Consider the following 24,202-nt stretch of genomic DNA (forward strand, 5'->3'; position numbering starts at 1 on the left):
ACGTAGACTACACCACTGTTCAGTAGGGTTTTTGTTCGAAGTGGCAGTAATAGGCTTTAAACAGCGTTTATGTTCATAGTTGCATTGATTGCTGCTGGTGAAACAGAGTTATCCTCCATGTCTGTAGGTGGCGCTGTGCCGAGCGCACGACTGGAGATATAACAGAAATGATCTCTCTCTCCACACTTCTTTGACTGTCACCACATGGGCAACCGGATGGAGAGACCAACGTGCGTTGTTCGTGCTAGAGAGTTGACTGACGGTGTTGTTTTTATTCTACAATATCTTCATTGTATCATCAATTAATCGAAATGACTGAAAGCAAAGCAGAAACGGCCCCTAAGCCGGCCAAGGAACTGCTGGCTTTGAACCCCAAACAAGAGTCCGAGTTCAAGAAGAAGGTGCAGGAGGCGAAGAAGAACAAATCCAGCAAGGTGGGTCGAGATGAAATTGTGGCCCTTAAAATAATCATAATCAATTCACATAACACGAGGGTTCTATTGTTTTGTTTATTCAAATGTAGCCTACCGTCTTACTTCTAAATGTAACGGGTGTTACACCTTGTTCCGTAACCCGTCGGATTTTATGGCCTATTTAGATATTCTAGCTAACGTTACGTGAATGCATGCTAACCATATTAACGTTACCATGGGTATGGCCATGTCTTATTTATATTATTTAACGTTAGCTACTGTCAGATACTGCGAGAGCTGTTAATCAATTAAAATAAGCCGCTTAGTGGCACATACTTATTTTAGTTCGACAGGGTCTCACACTTTACATGCCATGATGGCCAAGCTGAATGGAGTGGCCATTACTGTGACTCAGGTCCGTTTGCAAAGCTAACTTTACCCGTCTTTACTTTTTCCATAGTTTTTTTTCCTCTTTATTGATACAAGGTGCATTATTGTGCGTTTAAAGACAATTATACAGTATATAATTATTATTATTAGTTTAATATAAATTGTTGTATTCCAAAAAAAATTCCTTTTATAGAAATGAAATTCTATCAAAAGTAATTTATGTCAGGGAAAGACAACATGCCGTTTTCACAGCAGACATTTTGACATGTCAAAGTACAGCACAGGTTAGGTTAGTTACTACGTTTAACGCTGGCTCTGTTCTATCCAAGTGTGCCAGTAAGCTGTGACATTGAGCTAAATGTGACATGTCAAAATGTCTGCAATGAAAAAGGCCTGTCTTGCTTTGTCTATATGCAATTTACCCATTGAAACACATTCAATGTCATTTAGAACAATATCTGTTTATAAATTAGTTGAAATGTGCAATCATCAAATACATGCATAACCGGTTCTTGCTTTTAATTACACAATTTACAAATGTAAATGTATCTTTCATGTAACTTTTTCCTCTTGTTTATTATATTTCTTTCTAATTTCTTCTTGTTTTTTACAGGGGGGCCGTTTGACCCCTGGAGTGGTTTATGTCGGTCACCTTCCACGGGGACTGTTTGAACCTCAGCTCAAAACTTACTTTGAACAGTTTGGGAAAGTCCTGAGGTTGCGTCTGTCCAGGAGTAAAAAGGTAACAGAGATGATAACTAAATAGGCCTACGCGTTTGACATACCTAACTTTACGAATCCTAATTCAGTTGATTTCCACCAGAGAGTAATGTGTTTTCACAAAGATGAAAAAAAAAAATAGCCTCCATGTTTTTCTTATTGCTTCCTATTCTGTGCATTACAAATTAAGCTTGTATAAGGATTTAGGGTTTCTCAATTTACTATATGAGATTTTAGATCATACTGTTGTCCCATCAGTTTGACTGGACATTGTGGAAGTGATCCTGCTGACATTTTGGCTCAGTCTGAAAATGATCCCAGATCTGCCAGTGGTCTGAGGTCAGATAACTGAGCCTAAAGTATTGTGGTGCGTTAAGCTTATCACCTGCTCACCCATTGGCAGAGCGGTAAAACCCATGTGCCAACAAAAGCATGAGGAAAATAATATGCAGTATAATCAATGCAGGTGTGTTGTAAACTATTGAGACATGTGATTAATTTTCTTTTCTGTCTGTCATTGTCTCAGACAGGTGGAAGCAAAGGCTATGCATTTATAGAGTTTGATTGTGATGAAGTGGCCAGAATCGTTGCCGAGACCATGAACAATTACCTCATGGGAGAGAGACTCATAAAATGTAAGTATTGCTCACATACAAATCTATTAATTACCAGCATGATTCCTGCTCTCCCAGGCATCACCCGACACACACACACACACACACACACACACACACACACACACACACACACACACACACAGGTTAAATCAGAAGAGAAATTATCTAGTAGATCCTGTCGGTGTCATGATACTAAAATGTGACCTATCTTGACTTATTGGTTTATAGAATTAAAGCTTTAGTGCGTAACTTTTTTTATATTAATGAGCTGTATTAACGTTACTGTTTTAAAACCGTTTTCCAGGTTAGTGAGGGGGGGGTGCATACCGCTAAAACCAACATGAAAAACGTAGCTAGTAATGTTCACTCAGCGTTTTGTTGTTAAGCTGTGTGTATAATGAGCGGTGACGTTAAATCACCCTACGGTACCGTCTATTTGCTGGATGGTTTCAAGGTAACGGTTGGTAGCTAACATTAGCAGATAAGCCCGTACTTTTTGACGTTCAACACCCCCGCCGCTGCTAAAAAAAAAAATCTTGAGGAAACGCTGCACTTCTGAAGAGTCCATCATGTTTTTTAATCCTCTGTGTCCTTCTTGGCTACTAGCAACTGTGTTGTGGATGGGTGCGCAATCACCAAAGGCTTCCCAGTTTTGTTATCATTACTTAGAATTCCTCATGGGGGAGACAAAACCTACGCACTATAGCTTTAAAGGCTTACTATGTAACTTTTCCCTTCTTCGGTCCCCCTACAGGTTGCCTCATTGGAACTACAGCTCACATGGCTGTAGTTCCAATGAGATAACTTGTAGGGGGACCGAAGAGGGAAAAGTTATAGTATGCCTTTTAAGTCAATTTTTTAAATCTGTTTACCGTACAGAGATTTTTTTAATGCCTATTTTATTTACACTTTTGTTAGACCACAATTTCACTGTAAATGTAAATTCCTCCTCTTGCTGTTTCCCAGGTAATGTGATTCCACCAGAGAAGGTGCATGAGATGCTGTTTGTTGGCTCCCAAAGGGAATTTAAAAAGCCCTCACATCCCGCTGTCACATGCTACAACAAGACACACACAGAAGAGCAGGTGACCAAGATGAAAGACAAACTCCTGCGGAAAGAAGCAAAGCTCCGCAAGAGGCTTGCAGCTCACGGCATCGACTACGACTTCCCTGGATTTGTAAGTGTTTTGAGCTTGGGATAACTTTAACATGGCAGCTAGCTGAAAAAAAAATCTTCCCAGGTCTTTCCTGGAATGAAAAATCTACCTTAAGAAATCACAATTACAATTGTAATTTCGGCCCAGAAAGTTTCCCTTGGGAACTTCACATAAAAAAAAAAAAAAGTTAAGGTCCAATGAAAACATGGAGTATTTATACTTTTTTTGTTGCATCATATTAACCATTACATTAATGCTTTTTTGCTTTTCCAGGCTGCCCAGGTGCCTCAGAAGAAAAAGTCCTCTGATTCCATGGATGCGTCTACATGTAGTAATGTAAGGCCAACACACAAATTATATTTAGCTTTGGCACGGACTGAAAATGACCCCAGGTGCACCAGTGATCTGGGGTCAGATAACTGTGCCTATAGTACTGGGGTGCATTAAGCTTATTGCGTTTGTCTCCTGGTGTCTGCGTGATAAAACCCATGTACCAACATACTGTATTAACTTCAATTAAAGTTGAAAAGATTCAAGGGAATAACATGGACAAAAGAAATCTGTACCAGAATGTGCATGTGTGGCTAATGAGACTCTCTTCCTCTTCAGGACACCACACCACTCTGCACCCCCTCTGTCCTAGAGAGGAGGAAGTCCATGGTCGACGATGATGCCGATGATGAAATTATCATTAAGATGCCTCCTGCAGACAAAGATGAAGAGTGCTCCTCCTCAGAGGAGGATGAGGGTGATGACTCGGAGAGTGAGGAACCCACTGCAAAGGATGCAGAGGCAGAGTGAAACTGCTCTGTTTTATTGTGGACTTGGTTCTCTGGCTGTCAGAGTTGCATACATCAGGCTTATCTTTGAACGGTGTTCAGGAATCACAGTGTATCTTTCAGTATGTGGAAATCACATTACATTTTAGAAAGACTTATATGAACGATTCCACCAAAAATTGTTGGTATTACATTAGTGAGTACCATGGATGGTGCTTGCAAAATCATCAGTGAGCCTGATTTATGGGCAACATTTGTGGCTGGACTTCTTTGACAATGGCAAATGTGCATTTCAGTCTTTCAGCAGGCTGTTTCCTTTGCCATGCAGGGCCATGATGTTGATACAAAACAGACAGCAACACTTTCTTTTTTTGCTTTATGCACACTTGTCTTAAAGCGTGGTAAATTTGTAAACTATGTTCTTTAAAAATAAATAATGTGAGAATGTACTGTTGAGCAGTCATTTTGTGTGTTATCTTTCAGAAGAACAAACAACCAAAAATAACTTGCATACACACTGGCCTATTATAATAAACAATTTTTTTTTTTTTTTTTTTACAGAAGACATTTTAACATGTCACAGTAGGAAAAGCATGTGGCTTACTGGGGGTACTTGAAAAGAACAGAGCCATCTTTAATGCTATTAGTAGTACCTGTGCTTTTCCTGTTATGACCATTTGTGATGTGTGGTATGAAAAGGATCCGTCAGTGACAATATGAAATTCAGCGACTATACTTAAATTTCATATTCCACAAACAAATGGAAGGTATTTTAGCTTTGAGCCCTGTTAGATCATATTATCTGATACTGTATATTAATACTTCACATCAATAGTTAATACAAATAGTCACCCTCCTTATCGCCAGAGAGGTAAAATAGGGGATTCAATTACATAAATAGTGTTTGACTCTTATACTCGTGGGTGTTTGTGGGTCTGGGGTCTTTTTGTAATTTTGATTTTGCACGCAATTTGATCGAAATTAAAAGCATTAGCTGCATGATGTAGACTTTGTGAACAGTGTTTATTTTTTATTTTTTTTGCAGCCCAGGGCAACCTTTACCCATTTCCAAAAATATATCCCTGAAACGCCATTTTAAACTCTTAAATTCTGACTTTCAGCTTTCTGTATGCAACAGAGTAACGTTACAAATGTAAAGGCTGTACGCTTATTCAGTGGAAACGACCATTGCACTGTACACAAATCCCAGACCCGATGTGTCCACCAGATGTCGCTACACGTCGAGTTATACGTTATACACATCCATGATACACAGCGACTTTCTTTTTTTTTTGCATTGCCATGCGACAGTTTTCCAAGTGCCAACATCATCCCTGGATCGACTGCGCTTGCGCACGACGATCCCATTCTTGTCCTGCAGGCAGCATTCCGGGTGGAGAGTGTGAGTGAGGTAAAGAGAAAGACAGAAGAGATTTGAGGCTGTAGACTGGATATTTACACCAAGATATACGGGCTGTATGTCCAAACCAGCAGCGGCGTTTAAGCAGGATATGGTAAGTAGAAACATGAATGTGTAGATACACCTCCTCGCTTCCTTGTCACATTTTTTTCTCTTTGTGCTGCCTGTCTGTGAACTGACGTTTCATTGAAAGGAAGGGCTTCGCTCGGGGCTAGCTTTAGCTTTTATTCCCTAGTACACACCTACTCTGTCTGGTACAGTAGAAAGCTCAGCCAGCTGTTTTAGAGGAAAACAAAGACTGTGGTGTTTCGTGACCACGGGGGTAAATTGCAGGGGAAGCTTTTGTTTGACGTTAACGTTAGCAGTATCTAGTACATGTCAAGGCGCTCCTTCGTTTGCCATTGCTAGCAGTGATAGTCAGGCTCTGAGCTAGCTGGAGCTCAGCTAATGTCGCAAAGACCTTATTGCAAAAAAAGCAGAGCTGTGTGTGTGTGTGTGTGTGTGTGTGTGTGTGTGTGCGTGCGCGCACGCGTGCGTGTGTGGCAAAATAGACAAGCAAATCAGGGTGACCAGGATGAGTGGCTAGGTCTGGTGTACATTAAACAAAGAGGAGAGGATGGTCAAATTACAAGCAATTTTAGGTTTGTATAATCGTATAACAATCAGAATCAGAATCAGAAAAGCTTTATTGCCAAGTACGTTTTTTACACATACAATTTTTACAAAATTTGTTTTGGTGTTGTAGGTTCAGGCAGTACATTCTCTAAAATAAGTTAAACAAACAGGTTAAACAGAACAAACAACATATATATGTGTGTATGTATGTATGTATGTATGTATGTATGTGTGTGTGTGTGTATATATATATATACACACACACACAGAATGTATTAAAAATAGAGTAAGAATTAAGATAAAAAGAGCAGATTAAGTACAGTAGCATGTAGAGCCAGAGGTGGGGGGTGGAGAGAGTCAGGGTGGTTTCCGGGCCTTGTTAATAAGGTTATAAGAAACTGAAATGTAAATGACATGATTCAATTTAAAGGTTCAAAGAGCTTCATAATTACAGACCTAATACTTTATTACTAACATGTATTACACTCAGACCAGTGCAGCTTCTTCAAAATGTACTTACACTCATACACACATGCAACTATTACTGTGGCAACTAGTAAAAAATTGAACTTTTAACATGATTTATTGTTTCAACAATATGATTGCACTAAAATGGAAAAGGTATTTTACATATTATTGCACCAAAAAGGTTGTAATCCAGTGAATCTGGCACATATCTAGTAGAGGTGTTGAAATTAATCAAATAATGGATGCATCGAATCGTGGACGTGGACGATGCTGCATCGATAATCGGCCGGGCCATAATCGATTATTTCTGTTGACAATTTAATGTATGCCTAACAACCTTTCTGTTTAGATATTATGTTATGTTTTGCACATTCAGAAAGTGCCATGTGCTCAGTGCTGTAGTTTTATGTATCCAATTTATGTAGTATTAGAGCACTGCAGAATGTTTTGTTTTTTAAGCTTGAAAAGCTATGAATTAAATATCCTATATGGCTTTAATAGTATGTAATTAAAATGAATGTATTTGACGCATCGTGATGCATCGAGATATCGAATCAAATCGCTGACATGATAATCGTAATCGAATCGGGAGATCAGTGAAGATTCACACCTCTAATATCTAGCTGCTTCAGGACATGCAGGTTTGAGTTTCACCTCTATGAACAAAGGCCCACATCTGATAGAGGTTGTTCAAAAAGTCCTTTCATGTAGATAATCTTGTCACACAGGAAGCTGGGGGGGTTATTTGAAGGGCAGAAGAGCAGTGATCAAGCAGTTTGGAACTGGAACAAATAGGCTAGACACCACAGTGACGTCCCTGTGTCTTATTTATCTAGAGTTGCTACTGAAGCTCAACCCCTCAGCCCCTGTGTTTCCATAGCAGTAGTAGGCTGTCAAGTTAAACATTTCAAGCTGTGTGTGTGTGTGTGTGTGTGTGTGTGTGAATTCAATCAGTGCCTTGATTAAACTGCCTTCTTATTTTGTTTTTAAATGTTGATTGATATATTTCTATTTATTCTGAACTTTTGCAAGTCAACATTTTTGCACAGCCTGCACTAATCCATATACCCTTTTTTCAAATGTTAAACAGTTATATGTAGTTGTTTCTGTATTTATTCTTTGTTTATTTCATTTTAATGTTTTAATATGTTTATGTATGCACCAAGAGCAAGGCAAATTCCTAAAAGTGTTACTTGGCATTGGCAATAAATAATTTTCTGATTCCTCTTAAAGTTTTGATTGTATTCTTGAAAGTAGATTTGTTCTTTAAGCATCACTGGTATAACTCATCACTGGTTGTTTGTTCGTGTGTGGCTCGGCAATAGCTTATTCAACACTCTATTGGGGATTACCCCAAAGTACTGGAGACAAAAGTATTTGGAAACCCGATCATTACACCCATATGTGAACGTTACACAACTCATTGTAAACCATGAGTATTCATTTGCTGCTACAACAGCCTCAGCTTTTCTGGTAATACTTTCCACACGATTTTGAAACCTAGCTGCAGAGATTCACTCTCATTCAGCTAGAGTATTAGTGAGGTTGGCCACTGATGTTGCGTGAGTTCCAACAGTTAGTCGATGAATTGACTGTCGATCAACCAAAAAATGATCTATTTTGATAATTGATTTACATATGACTTAAGACACAACCATTATGTGGTTTTAACTTCCCAAATATGAGGATTTTCTGCTTTTCTGTGCTTTATGTGATAGTAAACTGAATATCTTTGTGTTTTGAAATGCTGGTTGGACAAAACAAGTAATTTGAAGACATCACCATGGGCGCCATGGATAAAATCGATGGGCATTTTTCTCTATTTTCTGACATTTTTCAGACCAAATGATTAATCGCAAACATAAACACACAAACTGTTGTCTAAAATATCATTGTAAGCTGTAGCATTGTGTTTTTCTTTTGTGGTCAAGAGAAGTCCACATACTTTTGGCCATATTGTGCATAAAATTGTTTTATTAAATAAACCACTTTTTAATTTGAAATTAATTTAGAGTGATGAATTGTATCGTACCCGTAGGATTTAATAATGAAGAGATTTGATATTGAATTGATTACGGCTGTCTGCTGTCCATTCTCTAGGGCTCTCCAGGGCAGATCCCGGGACAAGACATGGAGCTCTAAGCTAGCCCTCTCCATCCATCTCCATTTGCTGCCAAAACCACGTCTTCTACCCCTTCTATAGCGGCTTGGCTCAGACTCCTCGAAGAGAAGAAAAAAAACCCAAGTGGGAGGGAGTAGTAACATTTCCCCAGCTGCTGTCCAGACACACACATGCTGCATTGCTGCCATTCCCCAAGCCCTGCTCCATCCATCCCTAGGGTACGCCCACTAGCTCACTAGCGGGCTAGCACTTGGCACAAAGACGAGGCCTGTCCTCTGGGATAAAAATACAAGCCGTGTACACTTGCCTCTTTTTTTTTTTCTTTCTTTTTCCGGGTCACCCAGCCAAACACTCATTAACTGGGGCTCCTTTTGTTTAGCTGTCATTCTTGCTGCTTTGAGCAGTGGAGGATTGCAAGTATCCAGTTAGCAGTCAGTCAGTCAGACTGAGGAAGCCAGAGGGGTCGGTTATCAGAGGCCAGGAGGATGGAGCCCAGCATGGAGAACTGCCTGGCCCAGGTCCTGCAGAAGGACATGGGCCGCCGGCTACAGGTGGGGCAGGAGATCATTGATTACATTTTGGACAAGGAGAAGTCCCACGACCTGGAGCATGATCAGACAGCCCTGGACAAGATGGTGGACGGCATCGCCAGCTCCTGGGTCAACTCTAGCAACTTCAAGGTAAACTCCACTGACGAGGTGAACAATAGGGATTGTGGGACAGTATCAAGGGTTCCACACACCCTGCACCCACATTAGCTTTATGACTCCTTGTTTGCATTCTGTTTTAGACAAAACTACATTACTGCACTCCGGCATCTCTGTATGCACTTTTTATCCTCATTTGACAACAATTTTTCCGCCAACTGAAATTTTCCGCAATTGTGGACTGACTTTATATAACAGCATGTTAGAAGTGTTGTTCTGTCTTCAGTTTATCAGTAAATGCTTGTTATGGCTCATTTCACTGTTCATTATGCTCATGTTTGAGATAAAGGCTTCAGAGCAACTTTATGGTTTAAATCTCTGATTCAAGGCTTTCATTCATTTAGATATGATCTATTTTCACATGTCCAGACATGGCAACTTGAAAACATCTATGCTGCAGTGTTAGCTTGTTGCAGGATTTTCTGTTTCTTTTCAGTGTTTAGACTGCACTTCCATGTCATTGTACAGCCATGTAATGGCCCTTTCTAGTTTTTCTAAAGGAGGAATTTCCAGTTTTTCTGTTTTTGTGACTGTTTGCCATGCAGTAAAGCAAAAACATTCCCAGCCAGGCAAAGGCACATGGCATTATTGTTTCCATTCACTATAGAACTGGCTCACATTCTTCTACTGTGATTGATTGTGCTTTATTTTGGAGTTCAATCTAGGGCGAAATTGTATCTGACCCCAAATTGTGATTACATCAGCTGTTCTTTCAGTGCCCAGCCACAGGTTGCTTTTTCTGCCATAACTGTTGGAACACATTGTTTACTAAAGCTCTGATTTCATGTCGGGATATGCTGCTTTTGCTCTATGTGAGCCTTAAAATGTCAGAGAGATATCTGCCTGAACATAGCCAAGGCTGCCCCCAATGCCCTACAAACTGTAGCTTAGCGAGGACAGGGAAGGCTTTTCTCTCTGTCTGCAGTCGCAGTGCTGAGATTCCATGTTGTGTATTGTAGTTTTCTATGTGCTTCAAATTACCACGTGTATTGCACTGCCGTGTTTTGCTCCCAGAAGTCTGGCACATGCCTGAGAGAAATGGTGATGAGAGTTTGAAATGTGAGTTTAGGACACGGAGCAAGAGAGGCATAATTGGATCTGGCCTGGTTACAGCTTAAGGTACTGGGAGGCCCGAGCTGGCAGATATGAGGCTTCACAAAGAGAAGTCAATACTTTTAATAATAGAGTCAGACAAAGCTGTGCCAAACAAAAATGTGGTCTTGCTTTGTGTTTATATTGTAAAATTCTTTACTCCTTTTTAAATATAGAATTCTCTCAAAAATGCATCAAATCTGCTGAAAAGATACACGGTTTGAAAACATAACAGTATTGTCTTTATGTTTCTTACTGTATGTGTAAAGACTTAGGCAAGTCAGTTTGTCAACCTCTCAAAAGAAGGTGATGATGACATTTCCTCTTTTTAAGGTCCGATAGACAAACACATCTGTACTTTTCCAGCAGCACTACTCGTGTTAGTTAGCCTGAGAGGGGCAGTATCCTGAGCACAGGCCTAGCTGATCACTTGGCAACTAATGTGGAAACTAGAGAGAGAGAGAGAGAATCGCCATAGAAGGTGCTTTGGGCAGATGCCTCTAATACTAAGCAACTGTTTAAAGAAAGAGCTTTACAGTTTTTTACACTCTCCTAACCTAAACTTCAGTGCACCATTCAGCCATTCTGTTTGTTCTTTGCTGCACATATCTTATGTGTTTAGATAGCAAACATTGGGCCTGGATTGTTGTACTGCCATACTGGTTAGCTGACACTGTGTACTCTTCTACTTATAACTCTGTCTGGAAGGGATTTTACGTCATGTCAAGCTTACAATAGACTTTAGTTTTGGTCCATAACATGAGCTAGATCCAAAAGTATTTTGTTTTACCTTGAACAAAATTAAGTTGTTTCCACAGCAACACTAGTAATTAAAGCTATAGTGTCTGCCGCTGCCATGAGGAATTCTAAGTAATGACAACAAAACTGTCAGCGCATCCAAATGACACAAGCCCTCGAGTTTCTGTGCGGGACGCCACAATCTTCTGAACATAGTCATACTGAGAAATACAGAGAGAGTTGTGTGGAGCTGATAGTCTTAATTAGCTTTGTAGCAACTCAATGGCTTGAATGTAACGGACGTTCATTAATATCAAAAAGTTACGCACTAAAGCTTTAATATTGGTGACGTACTTAAACACATTAAAACACACAGTACCACCACAGTAGATGTGTTCATCCTGGGAAAATCTAATCTTACAGGTATTTCTAAAACTAAGGTAAGAATCTATTGAAGAACTCACAGAAATGACTTCTACTGAAGTGCCTTTGTAAGAATCGTCCAGCCTGAATATATAATGTGGTACCACTTCACCATTTCTATCCTAAAGGTCCCATAACATACACAAAACTATGATGAACACTGGAATTGATGTGGTATTTGTGTGATCAGCAGAAAGCATGAACATCAGTGATTACTGTTGCCAGGCTTTTCTGACTGTTTCTAAATAGAGCCCTTTAATGATTCATGCACATGCAATTTCAAATGAAAAGACTCCTCAATGCAGTTGTCATTTTCCAGAGTGATCTCCTAATGTGTGTCCCATCCATCTCAGGGCGTGTCAAGTCAGCAGCCACATCCCAGCTGTGGTTTCAGCTGCTAATTCAACTCCAAACAAGACTGCATACATCTAATGATTGCTTAAATTCAGATTTGTGGTGCAAAAGTGAGTGAGGGGCTGCATGTTTGTCAGAAGCTCATCGATTTGTCTATGATGGTTTTGTAGTTAATCTGCAGTCTGTCGATAGGGTTAGCCTAAATTTAGTGTGGTAGATGTTTGAATGTTTTCGGGCGTATCTGCGCATGCTGTATGCATAGCCCTGCTGGATGTGTGAAGTGCTCTCTGTCTGCTCTATAATTTGTGGTTCATCCTGTACTGTGTCATGCAGAGACCACGCCCACCTCAGGATTCAGACTTTTGCAGTACCACATGAGCACAATGTGTGATCGCACTCCTGCCTGAGTTGCATGTCTTTTACTCATTTCAGTTACATTTCACTTCACATTTTACGCCATTGTATTCAGTTACATACAATGCAATATTTTAACAAAATAATCGTATGACTCTAGAATAGTGATTATGCCCCCCCACTCGCTTTGTATAAAACAGTGGTTAGCGTATTTTCTAGACATAGTTATGCTTGAGCTCTCTACAGCAAGGATTACTATAGACCTATGGAAAAACGCAGCAGCACAAGTATCAGTCCTAATGACTCAGCATCACAAGAACTAAAGGAGAGCGACAGGCAAGGTGGGATTTCTGTCTTTTTTGTTTGTTTGTTTGTTTTGTTTTCCTTGAGACCGGTGGGGGGTGGGAGAGGGTTTTTGTTCTTGTTCATTTGTATTTGTTCTGTATGTTCAAAAATATAAAAACAATAAAAAGTTGATCTAAAAAAAAAAGAATAGTGATTATGCAAATAATTGTAAAAACAAATTAAAGAGCATGTAATAAAAGAGAAAGCATCCCCGTCTTCTCCTTGGACCATTCTTTTAGTTTACCATTCAATAATGTAAATAAAATGTTAATGCAAACTAACAAAAGTACATGTACTTCAATTCATGTCTCCTCTTCTTCATTCAAGTTCAGGCTTTGATTTAAAAAAAGAATGCAATTGGGCATTTAGAGAAATTTAATTAGAAAAGCTAGAAAATACTATAAAAAAGACATTTGCTGGACTTTTAGTCAAAGCAACCTCCTGTGCGACAATTGCATAATTTGTTTTGACAGATTTAGTGCCACCTTCAACTCATGCTGAAGGATTACAAAACCGCAATAAAGAAATGGTATCCAAGGATGTGATCTGTACTTCCCTTCCCCTCTCATTCCTCTTTTTCACACCTTTCCCGCCTGCAGGACACCAGTTAGGCTCTTATCAGTAACCATCCATCACGTCACCTCTCCCCTCCATCTTTTTCATCTTTTCCTCTCCCTGTGCAGAGCTGAGCCTGGGAGCTGAGCTGGTTTACTGACTAAATCAATGAACGCTGGCGGGACCAGTTTCCGGTTTGACAAGCCATGAAGTGATCGCTCAGACAACCTGGTGCCACCTGTAATGTCGTTTGACCATGTCTGGGCGGAGTGGCTCCATCAGATTACAGGCGTGGCAATAATAGGACCAACAATAGAGAGGGGAAGTCCCTCCCCTTCCGGGGAACCACCATGGGATGTCATTTCTGAAAATAATATCTACAGTAGTGAATGGGGGGAGATAAATAATCATTTGATTCTGTTTGAATTAAGCTATGATTTAAACATATGATGTTCGTCAATTTAAAAGATAATTGTGCAAGTCTAAGAAATTCTCAGTTTGTCGTAAAACTGTTGAAGTATAAGACTGTGAAAATACGTCATTAGAAAGACTACTCACCTGTGCCGAATGGCCAACATGTCTTGCTCGTTCTTTCGCTTCCTGGCTGAAAAGACACTGGACAAAACACATCAGGCGAGAAAACGTTACATGTGTTGTGTAGCAGAGCTAAGCTAGCTAGTAAGCAAGCATGCAAGCAGCAAGCAAGGTAGTTCACTGAGCGGTTTCACAAAACAAAGTGGTACTATTATATCAGCCCATATGCACAACCCCTCCCTCCCTCCTTCCCCCAGCATGGACTGAGGTCTAACTTAATACTTGAACAATGGCTGTAACACTATTACTTCAAACCTCTAATATTGACTGTTGATTTGTGTCTATCCTACTGTCTACTCTATTCCCTTATAATGCCCATATTTAATGCTTAATGCTTATAATGCCCATATTTAATGCTGTCTTTTTTAAAGGGATACGTCACAGATTTAGCATTAAAGTGCCCATATTATGAAAAAAACACTTTTTCTGGGATTTGGGGTGTTAGTTTGTGTCTCTGGTGCTTCCACACACATACAAACTTTGAAAAAAAGCCATCCATGCTGTTCTGAGAGAGATACGGTTTCTGAATGTGTCCTGCCTTCAGTCTCTGGGTGAGCTGGTTAAAATCGGCACGGCTTGTGACGTCACAACGACGTCAAACGAGCTGGCTAACCGCAACCGTTAGCTCTTAACGAGGTAGCATGTTAGCGTTAGCATGCTACCTCGTTCTCAATAGCAAAGCACTGCTACAACACACAGAAGTTCACCATAATCTCCAAAAGAACTACTTACATGTGCGCCCTCATTTAGAAGTCTCCCAGCTAATCCTGCCTTGTAACTGACCGAAGTTGTAGAAACAGCCTTTCTTTTACTGTCTATGGAGCTAGCTAGCTAACATGATCTACATCTGAGCTACTGCACATGTGCGAGTGCAATCAAAGATAGTACAGAAGAAGAAGAAAAGAGGTCTCACTCTGTAGCTAAAACAGAGACCAGGTGAAAAGAGGATCTGCAGCAGTGAGAGAGAGCTGTGCAGTACAACAAAAATATGGTGTTTTTTGAAAATTAAACCATGTAAACCTATTCTGGTAGAACCTTAAAATACAATTATGAACCTGAAAATGAGCATAATATGGGTGCTTTAAGCTTTGTATCAGTAGAGACACGGTAGTATTCCCTCCCTCATGTCCCCCTGAGACGAGAGATCTCTGTATTGTGGGTCTGGAAAAAAGCCTCTGATGACGCAAAAATCGTTGTTTTCCATCATCTGAGGCATTTTTGCCCAGAGGCAATGGACTACAGCCAGTAGTAGGAGCTACTTCCGCATGTTTTCAACCCGCCCACAGGGGGTTGGACTGTCGTCTTTCTCCGAAGATTGCCGAGCCGAAACGGGCGTCAGCCATCTTGAATCCTCGCTTTCTCAGCAGAAGATTTTAGATAGATAGATTTATTCATTCCGAAGGAAATTTTAGAACAACAATTATGTGCATTCAAACTACCGCAAACGTGTACCACCGGGAGACATTGGTACAGATTGGAGAATATGCAGGACACTTTATTACAGACGGAATACTTGACACACTACGTGAGTTTTGCCCGCCGGGTATGGAGACCAGCGGTGTTGCTCGATGCCTCTGGCCGGTAAACGAAAATCATCAGCGGGGAACGTTGAACGAGTGCTAGTGGAAAGCTAACGCTAGCCGGCCACCTGTTCCATCAATCCTGCTTGCAAGTGTCCGCTCATTAGACAACAAACTGGACTACATCCAACTTCAACGAAACTCCCAACGCGAGTTCAGAGACTGCTGTGTTTTTGTTGTTGTGGAAACATGGCTGAACAACAGTGTACCGGACTATCCAGCTACCAGGCCTGCTGCTCTGTTGCCGGTTAAGACTAGTGGAGGTGGGCTGTGTTAACACGGACTGCCTGGTGCAGAAATGGGGTGCTTGTATCCAACTAACTGCTAACTGCTGGTGGAGTTTGTGACTGTTTAATGCCGACCATTCTACATTCCACGCAAATATACGGCTGTGTTTATACTCTGTGTTTACAGCCCACCAAGCGCTAATGCTAATAGCTATGTATGAACTTTAAGGAGCATATAATGCGTGTGCATTAAATGTTGTTTCGTATGTCGTTTTTATATAATGTCGTTTTTATATATTTTAAATGTGTAACACCACTTGAGCCATGGTGAAACGTTGTTTCGTGTATATGGTTGAAATGACAATAAAACACACTTGAGTTGAGTTAACTGTCTCACTGTCTGTCTGTCTGTAAACTGTAGGCGTGGCTTGGGAGTAGACGCTAAAGCAGCGAAGCTAATGCATTCTGGAATTTGGTGTCTTCTATCCACATGAGCCAAAAACACATTTTCTGGCTTTCTTGGCCTAGAAGCCACCAATTTCTAAAAAAAAAATCACATTTTTACTACATAAGTGACCCAGTTTAAAGATATATTCATCTTTCCAACGGTGAAATATCCCTTTAAAGTTTATCCTTGCACTGATATAGTTTTTATATTACTATGTTTACATTATTCTCTTATATTTCTATTTTTCTATATTCTAGCATATTTAATGCTGGTCTATAGATTTTTATGTTTGCACTGTTGGACCTATTTGCACTACCACCATGACACACACTCTCATACTGAATCACAGGGTCAGTTCCTGCCCTATCACTGCAAGTGTCTCATGCTTATACATCCCTTAGTACATTCATATGGATTTTTAATTTAATTTAATTCAGTTTTTTTTTTTTTTTTTTTGTCCATGCTATTCATGTGGATTTGCTTTTTTATCATCCTGTTTGTGATTGTAAAGGGTAGATTTCGATGAGTAGGTGTAAACACTCGGGATGAGTCAAGTTGACAAGATGGGATTTTTTCCCAAATAAGGCCACGGAGGCAAAATAGTGAAACAAAAATTATGGAAAGCAAAAAAATATATACTTTCAAGAAAATAAAGTAAATTGACTTGGGAGTCAAAACAATCACATAATATAAATATACAACTGTTCACTAATTGACCTTAAATCAAGTCACCACTCTGAGGACATCCAACAGCCTACCACTGGGCAAAAAATGAGAATGGCGAGGAAAGTCAGAGGTTTTTGTTTGTGTCAGGCTGTAGCCTGCGGCTGTAGGGAGGACTGACCAGCTGTCATCAACAAAGACTGGACAGATTATTAGTTGTATGGTACTCAAACACTCAGGAAGCTTCATGCCCGAGGGTGAGCTGAGCTTAATGACATCACTTCAAAGTTAAAATGCTGTTTCTATTGCTCTGCAGGGTACTATAATGGGATATTGTACAGCAAATAATGTGGCCTATTAAGGCAAGAGACCCATTTTAAGTGCTTACCTCGGTTGGCTTTAGTAAGTATACAGTACAAAACTGCTAAATGTGAGTTGGCGACTAGAAGTAATGTAGCTGTAGTATTAAGATTAATATCAGAATATTTAACTTCTATTACTTTACGTCATAGTAAAAGGTTCACTTTAGCCCCCCTTGCCCTCTCACCCTCTATCTCTCTCTTTGAGAAATACAGACACTGGATGGTAGAGAGAACTTTAACCAGACAACAGAGTTTCATATTGGACTGTCATCAAGTCACTGACAGGATTAATGTTAATTAATGATAGCTGATATAGCCTGCCCCCGGTAACATTTGTCACTTTAGCCGGTGAAAGTGCGTCAGCATCAGTGCGGGGCAAACTGAGAAGCTGCAAGCTGAATGTTTTCACACTGTTCTTTGCTAATGATAATTGACGTCAGAGCTTAGCACATCTGTGTATTTTGCTAACACGTGTCAGTAGAAGAGGGTCCGTCACCGGTGCACCCTAATCATTTTCGCTCTCACATGCAGCAAAATTCTCACACTGTAGAGTGTAGAGACCGGCTGTTGTAGAGGAGAGCAGCGCTGCAACAATAGCATGCTGAGGTGGACAGTTGAGTAGAGTAAAGAAAGGATCGCAATATGACCTGCTTCATTTTAGCCGATAGAATCAGTTTAAAATATGCCTGGATTGGCCTTTGACATCTCTACATAAATGCAAAAATGTACAGGTATCTGTAATTTTGTACAATTTATTTACTTCATGTTTGTGGGTTTTCAATCTGAAACTGGAAAAACTATGTGGAAAAACTACCAGAAAGTGACATCCACAAAATACACAAAAAAATAAGACCTGAAGACCAAAATCAAAATCAGTCAAATAATATTTAGATTCATCCAAAATGTAGTCAACCTGATCAGACTCAAATAGAGGGAGACCAGTAACATTTGCAGCAGCATGATGCACTGCCAATTAATGAGCAGTGATGATAAAAATGAGCAGCAAGATATGTCATTTTTCCTGCACACTTCACAATCTCCATCTGGCCTCGGACATGCTTCTGTCCTCTGATGATTGTAACACACCAGCGGACAGCAAGTCTTCTCAGATCCACTCCAATATTAGACATGTGGGCACACAAATGCAAAACCTGTGGCAATAGAACGGGACCCTACTCAGAATCGATTAGACTTAAAGTTTAAAGTTAAAGTTTGGCCCAGCTCAGGCTGCTGGCTGGGTCTCTGTCATTAGGCACAGAGTGGTCACCTGAAGACCTCCAGTCCATTTGCCAGATTGGAATAGGCCCTTGTTTTTACTCTGCAAAAATGATCCAGATAAGACATTAAACCTGTATTGTAGAGAAATTGTAGTTTGGCTCTGTCAGAGGCTGGCTACCCTGTCTGTCTCTGTCTGTGTTTGCCTGTCTCTTCCTCATGGACTTACTTGATCTCTTTCGTTTACTGGATCAGTATGTTATGGCAGTGGGAATAGAGTGTGTGTATGTCTGAAGTCAGTTTGAATGACAGTGGCAAACCCATAGAGAAGCCTCTGTAACCTTTGTCAAAGCTTGTGCTAATACTTTGGAGTATTCAACCTTTGGCAGTCAAGTGTTGGTACACACATATACTCTTAGTCATACAAAAAGCACACCTCTCCTGTTGTATAGTTAGCTCTCTTTACCTTCACTGGTAAACTGATGATCTGGCAAAGTTAATGGAAATCTTTGGAAGTAACAGATTTCGCACATTATCTGTATGTGTTTAGAATGTAAGCCCAGGTGCACTGGTGAACCTCAACGTCCATTTCCCAAGTGAAGCAGGCATTTCAGCTTGAAGGGGACTTTGGAGCCTTGGCACAGCCCCACGTTAAATGTTAATCCTAAACCATGTTAACTTTTTGAACCCTTGGGGAGCAGAGATTTGTGCAGAGCTCAGATGAAAAGCTGCAAAACACAGCGCTCTTCTGTACCAATGAAGGACAGCCTTCAAGATGTTGCAGAGCTTGTGTGTTCTGCCCCTCCTATGACATTTGGTGGATTTGCAAAACACAAAAGACGTGTGTGTGAGGGAGAAGTATGGGGGGCGGGGGTGGTTGCGTGAGGCTTTATGGGTAAAGTGCAAAGTCAGGAAGTTTCTGTGTGTGTATGCAGTGTGTTATGAATGAAGCAGCCACTGCCAACACGTTTTGTGTGTTGTGGAGGATTTGCTGTTGTGCGATTGTGGTTGTGTAGAGCTGTGTGATGTACTGTTATTATTGTTTGTAAAATGAATCTACAGTCAGGTCCATAAATATTGGGACATCGACACAATTCTAATCTTTTTGGCTCTATACACCACCACAATGGAGTTGAAATGAAACGAACAAGATGTGCTTTAACTGCAGACTTTCAGCTTTAATTTGAGGGTATTTACATCCAAATCAGGTGAACGGTGTAGGAATTACAACAGTTTGTATATGTGCCTCCCACTTTTTAAGGGACCAAAAGTAATGGGACAATTGGCTGCTCAGCTGTTCCATGGCCAGGTGTGTGTTATTCCCTCATTATCCCATTTACAAGGAGCAGATAAAAGGTCCAGAGTTCATTTCAAGTGTGCTATTTACATTTGGAATCTGTTGCTGTCAACTCTCAATATGAGATCCAAAGAGCTGTCACTATCAGTGAAGCAAGCCATCATTAGGCTGAAAAATCTAAACAAACCCATCAGAGAGATAGCAAAAACATTAGGTGTGGCCAAATCAACTGTTTGGAACATTCTTAAAAAAGAAAGAACGCACCGGTGAGCTCAGCAACACCAAAAGACCCGGAAGACCACGGAAAACAACTGTGGTGGATGACCGAAGAATACTTTCCCTGGTGAAGAAAACACCCTTCACAACAGTTGGCCAGATCAAGAACACTCTCCAGGAGGTAGGTGTATGTGTGTCAAAGTCAACAATCAAGAGAAGACTTCACCAGAGTGAATACAGAGGGTTCACTACAAGATGTAAACCATTGGTGAGCCTCAAAAACAGGAAGGCCAGATTAGAGTTTGCCAAACAACATCTAAAAAAAGCCTTCACATTTCTGGAACAACATCCTATGGACAGATGAGACAAAGATCAACTTGTACCAGAGTGATGGGAAGAGAAGAGTATGGAGAAGGAAAGGAACTGCTCATGATCCAAAGCATACCACCTCATCAGTGAAGTATGGTGGTGGTAGTGTCATGGCGTGGGCATGTATGGCTGCCAATGGAACTGGTTCTCTTGTATTTATTGATGATGACAAAAGCAGCAGGATGAATTCTGAAGTGTTTCGGGCAATATTATCTGCTCATATTCAGCCAAATGCTTCAGAACTCATTGGACGGCGCTTCATAGTGCAGATGGACAATGACCCGAAGCATACTGCGAAAGCAACCAAAGAGTTTTTTAAGGGAAAGAAGTGGAATGTTATGCAATGGCCAAGTCAATCACCTGACCTGAACCCGATTGAGCATGCATTTCACTTGCTGAAGACAAAACTGAAGGGAAAATGCCCCAAGAACAAGCAGGAACTGAAGACAGTTGCAGTAGAGGCCTGGCAGAGCATCACCAGGGATGAAACCCAGCGTCTGCTGATGTCTATGCCTTCCAGACTTCAGGCTGTAATTGATTGCAAAGGATTTGCAACCAAGTATTAAAAAGTGAAAGTTTGATTTATGATTGTTAATCTGTCCCATTACTTTTGGTCCCTTAAAAAGTGGGAGGCACATATACAAACTGTTGTAATTCCTACACCGTTCACCTGATTTGGATGTAAATACCCTCAAATTAAAGCTGAAAGTCTGCAGTTAAAGCACATCTTGTTCGTTTCATTTCAACTCCATTGTGGTGTTGTATAGAGCCAAAAAGATTAGAATTGTGTCGATGTCCCAATATTTATGGACCTGACTGTAGATCGTCAAGGAAAAGTAATACAATTTAAGGGATTACTAGACTGTTCTAGTCGAGTCAAAATGAATGATTCTGTTTGGTATCCAGTACTTACCACTGACTTTTACAGTTATTTGTTGTATAGCTGGTGAAAGCAAAGTAATTTTAAATTATTTTGTCATATTAATATTACAGTATTTGGTAATTTGGTATTTTAATTTTAGCAGTATCTCTGTGCTCTTTGTGTTAAGTGTGTTAGAGAGCACATGATTTCAGTCTGGGATTAGTGGGTGGAATTAGTCCTTTATGTGATTTTTGCTGTAGTCGGAGTACTGTTATTGAGTTAAGCAGCAACATTCATAATAGGTCAACACAACATTGTATCACCACCAATTTTAGTTCCTGTAAATTCAGTTTACTGCAGAGAAACACCTTTTGACTCAATCTCATTTTCGGGTAAATCTGTGAAATAGAAGGTATTGGCAATATCAATGTTTTAATCAAGCCATTGCCATTCAGATGTTTCAGGTATTGGGTCTGAAGCCTGTCCCAGCAGGCTTTGAGAGAGAACACATATATAGTATATCTGAATGAATATTTTTTTTAATTCAAGTATCATACACCTTCAGGTGACAAGACACTTCTACTGTACTAATTACCTACCTAAAACATATCATATATAAACTTAACAAATTAAACATAAAACACTATCATATGTTGATTGTAAATAAAAACAAAGCAACTGACACCCAACAGGTAAGAGTTTCAAATTGACCTTACCTGCAGGTGTCTGGACTGTGGGGAGGAAACACAAGCTGCAGAGAGAAGCCCATGCACACACCGGGATAGCATGCAAACTCTAGGCAGGAAATACATTTGGCTCAAACTCACACAACTCATTCCACACATTGTGTGATCTTATATGGCAGAATCACCCTTTTAAACTAATGATGTGATAGCCAGTTAGCTATGTAGTCAACCTCCCTGCCTTTGGCGTGTGTGTGTGTGTGTGTGTGCGTGTGCGTGTGTGTGTGTGTCTCAGCAGCAGCATGATGAAAATGACGCAGCAATGGATGGAAAGGGAGGAGCAGAGAGGAGGAGGAGGAGGAGTACAGACAGGGTGGAGTGGTGGACCTCCTGCTGATGCTTGTATCGCCAGTGTTAAAGTACCTTGATCCAAACCAACTGGCACTTTTTCTGTTCTGGTGGTGTGGTTCTAGCTTTCTGTGTATGCTTTTTTATTTTTTTTATTTTTTTTAATTATAAATCTTATTAGTATCTGTCTCTGTGGCTTTTCTCACTCATGCAGTCTTTCCCACACGCATACAGTTCTCTGCTTTTCCTTTTCTCACTCTCTATACTTCTGCACACCCCACCCTATTTTTAACCCTAAAAAGCCTCCCACCTGCTTTGTTATCCTTCTCTGCTTTCCCGGCATATTTAGAGATTCCTTTATGTGTCACCACTCCGACCCCCATCACTGCTTGTAAAATCCGTCCAGTGGTGGGAGCCTTGGTGGCCTCAACCTCATAGACATAATCTGCTCTCTTTTTTAATCTGCTCTACTCAAGGATTTCCCCCCCCTTTTTTCTGAGTTAAGCTAGCAGTTCCATGTGTGTTGTAATCCCCCATCTCGTCAGATCCGTGCATGCCATTTGATGTTTGATGTTTTTTATACAACTGTGTATTTTTAAAATGTGTAATCAAATCAGTATTCTGGTTGAAAAGTGAGGCACGCTTTCCCTGTTGGTCTCCCTAAAACGCTGTGGATGTAAATTGAATTTGTAATTCCATTCAGCAGCAATCGGTTAGCAATCAATGAGCATGACTGTCTGACATATGGAGAGAGGAGATGGAGCACTAGTCTGTTTAGGCTGGGTTTGTCTGCCTCTGGCAGTCCACTCTCTCATTACAGCACACTGAGAGGTGAATGAGGGGCCAATAAATCTTACCAGCGCCACACTGGGGCCATTACAGGAAATGCAGTATCATATCCTGAGTCTTTTTTTTTTAGACTGATGCCTAAATCCTCTGATGCAGTTGTTGTGGTGGATGTATGGCTGACAGTCTGTCTCTTTTGTAATGTAGAAAGGCAGCATTTATAGATGGGAGTCTATAGAGTCTATATGTGTGTATAGATATGTGATATGGGAGGTGACACAAATGTAAATGACATGCTCATGCCACCCACTTGCAAGGAGGAATGAAATGCAGAAATGCAACAGTCTTACCTTTCTCACTGTGGCTTGAACCAAATAACATCAGGTGAGGTCACACCGAGAGCGAGATCGCACCTGAAGCCATACATACTCATGTAATTCACTTACTGTTAGTTTTTCGTCCTTATTTGGACCAACTCCCAATCCCTTCAGGAGTCACAGCACATTACAGCTATGAGAATACCAGCCTTTTTCCCTGGGAAAAGACCCTGCAGGCACTGATCAGCTGAGCATCAGTGTTTGAGTTTGTGTTGTGTTCTCATCAGAACTCTGCCTCAGTTTTATGTAATGTAACATTTAATGTATTGTTATTAGTATGAAGATATTGTGTTTATATATCAGAATAAACAAATGTTCTTAAGTGATCAATGCAAACATCCAGGCAACCCAGAAGGAAACAACATAAACTGACATGCTTGCTCTCTCCATCTCTTGCTCACTGTCTTTGTGTTGAACTCTCTTACCCCTCAGCTCTTTTGCTGCCTGAGCAGTGCTGTGTCATTCTGTCTAGATTGTAAATCTCACAGCTCATATTTTGGGAATACTTGGTTAGCTGCTGATAGTGCTTTTAACGGTGCTTTTTCTGCACTGACTACTTTTTCTTCATGGAATCCAACCAGCACTAGATTAAAATCTAAGGCCAAACTGTGGTCCAACATGGATTTACTCCCAACATCCACTGCTGTCAATTTTAATGTGAGAAAAGATCTGTATCCGCCTAGCCTTGTCTTCCAATCTCTTTTTATCCGTCCCCCAGAATGTGTTGTTTCAGTGACCTGTCTCTCAGCCTAGACTTTGATGTTGTCATTGCAATTTCCTTTCCTCTGTTGTACCATGTCACACACAGTACCTCCCTTGTGTTGCAACAAATCACATGCAGATACACCGCAACCTCTCCTCAAGCGACAGGATTACATCATCAGTAGTGCATCACCCAGTCCTTGC

General features: G+C 40.5%; 2 protein-coding genes and 2 non-coding genes across 4 annotated transcripts in view; all 4 read left to right on the forward strand.

Moving 5' to 3' along the window:
* Positions 1-199: 199 nt before the first annotated feature.
* On the forward strand, positions 200-4,525 carry nifk (nucleolar protein interacting with the FHA domain of MKI67). Its single transcript, XM_078262986.1, has 6 exons — positions 200-434; positions 1,417-1,545; positions 2,050-2,158; positions 3,107-3,318; positions 3,571-3,633; positions 3,907-4,525. The coding sequence occupies exons 1-6, from the start codon at positions 312-314 to the stop codon at positions 4,096-4,098; spliced, it is 828 nt and encodes a 275-aa protein (XP_078119112.1). The 5' UTR covers positions 200-311; the 3' UTR covers positions 4,099-4,525.
* On the forward strand, positions 1,824-1,953 carry LOC144526085 (small nucleolar RNA ACA64). The gene has a single exon (XR_013502733.1). It is a non-coding gene; the product is annotated as a small nucleolar RNA ACA64 (small nucleolar RNA).
* Positions 3,669-3,799, forward strand: LOC144526086 (small nucleolar RNA ACA64). The gene has a single exon (XR_013502734.1). It is a non-coding gene; the product is annotated as a small nucleolar RNA ACA64 (small nucleolar RNA).
* Positions 4,526-5,433: 908 nt separating the features above from the next.
* The window catches only part of clasp1a (cytoplasmic linker associated protein 1a), a 95,411-nt gene continuing 76,642 nt past the window's right edge, over positions 5,434-24,202 (forward strand). The window contains exons 1-2 of the mRNA XM_078262987.1: positions 5,434-5,590; positions 8,680-9,381. Of these exons, the coding sequence (XP_078119113.1) occupies positions 9,187-9,381 (195 nt within the window). The 5' untranslated portion in view covers positions 5,434-5,590; positions 8,680-9,186. The remainder of the gene's footprint in view (positions 5,591-8,679; positions 9,382-24,202) is intronic.

Source organism: Sander vitreus, chromosome 11 (genome assembly GCF_031162955.1).
Source record: "Sander vitreus isolate 19-12246 chromosome 11, sanVit1, whole genome shotgun sequence".
Classification (NCBI taxonomy): Eukaryota; Metazoa; Chordata; class Actinopteri; order Perciformes; family Percidae; genus Sander; species Sander vitreus.

What these genes read in the sequence shown, in the direction of transcription:
- nifk (XM_078262986.1), top strand. Translation starts at nt 312, where the DNA reads ATGACTGAAAGCAAAGCAGAAACGGCCCCTAAGCCGGCCAAGGAACTG. An exon ending in GTCTGTCCAGGAGTAAAAAG is followed by an intron (nt 1,546 to 2,049) that starts GTAACAGAGATG and finishes TCATTGTCTCAG; the next exon opens with ACAGGTGGAAGCAAAGGCTA. An exon ending in ACTACGACTTCCCTGGATTT is followed by an intron (nt 3,319 to 3,570) that starts GTAAGTGTTTTG and finishes TTGCTTTTCCAG; the next exon opens with GCTGCCCAGGTGCCTCAGAA.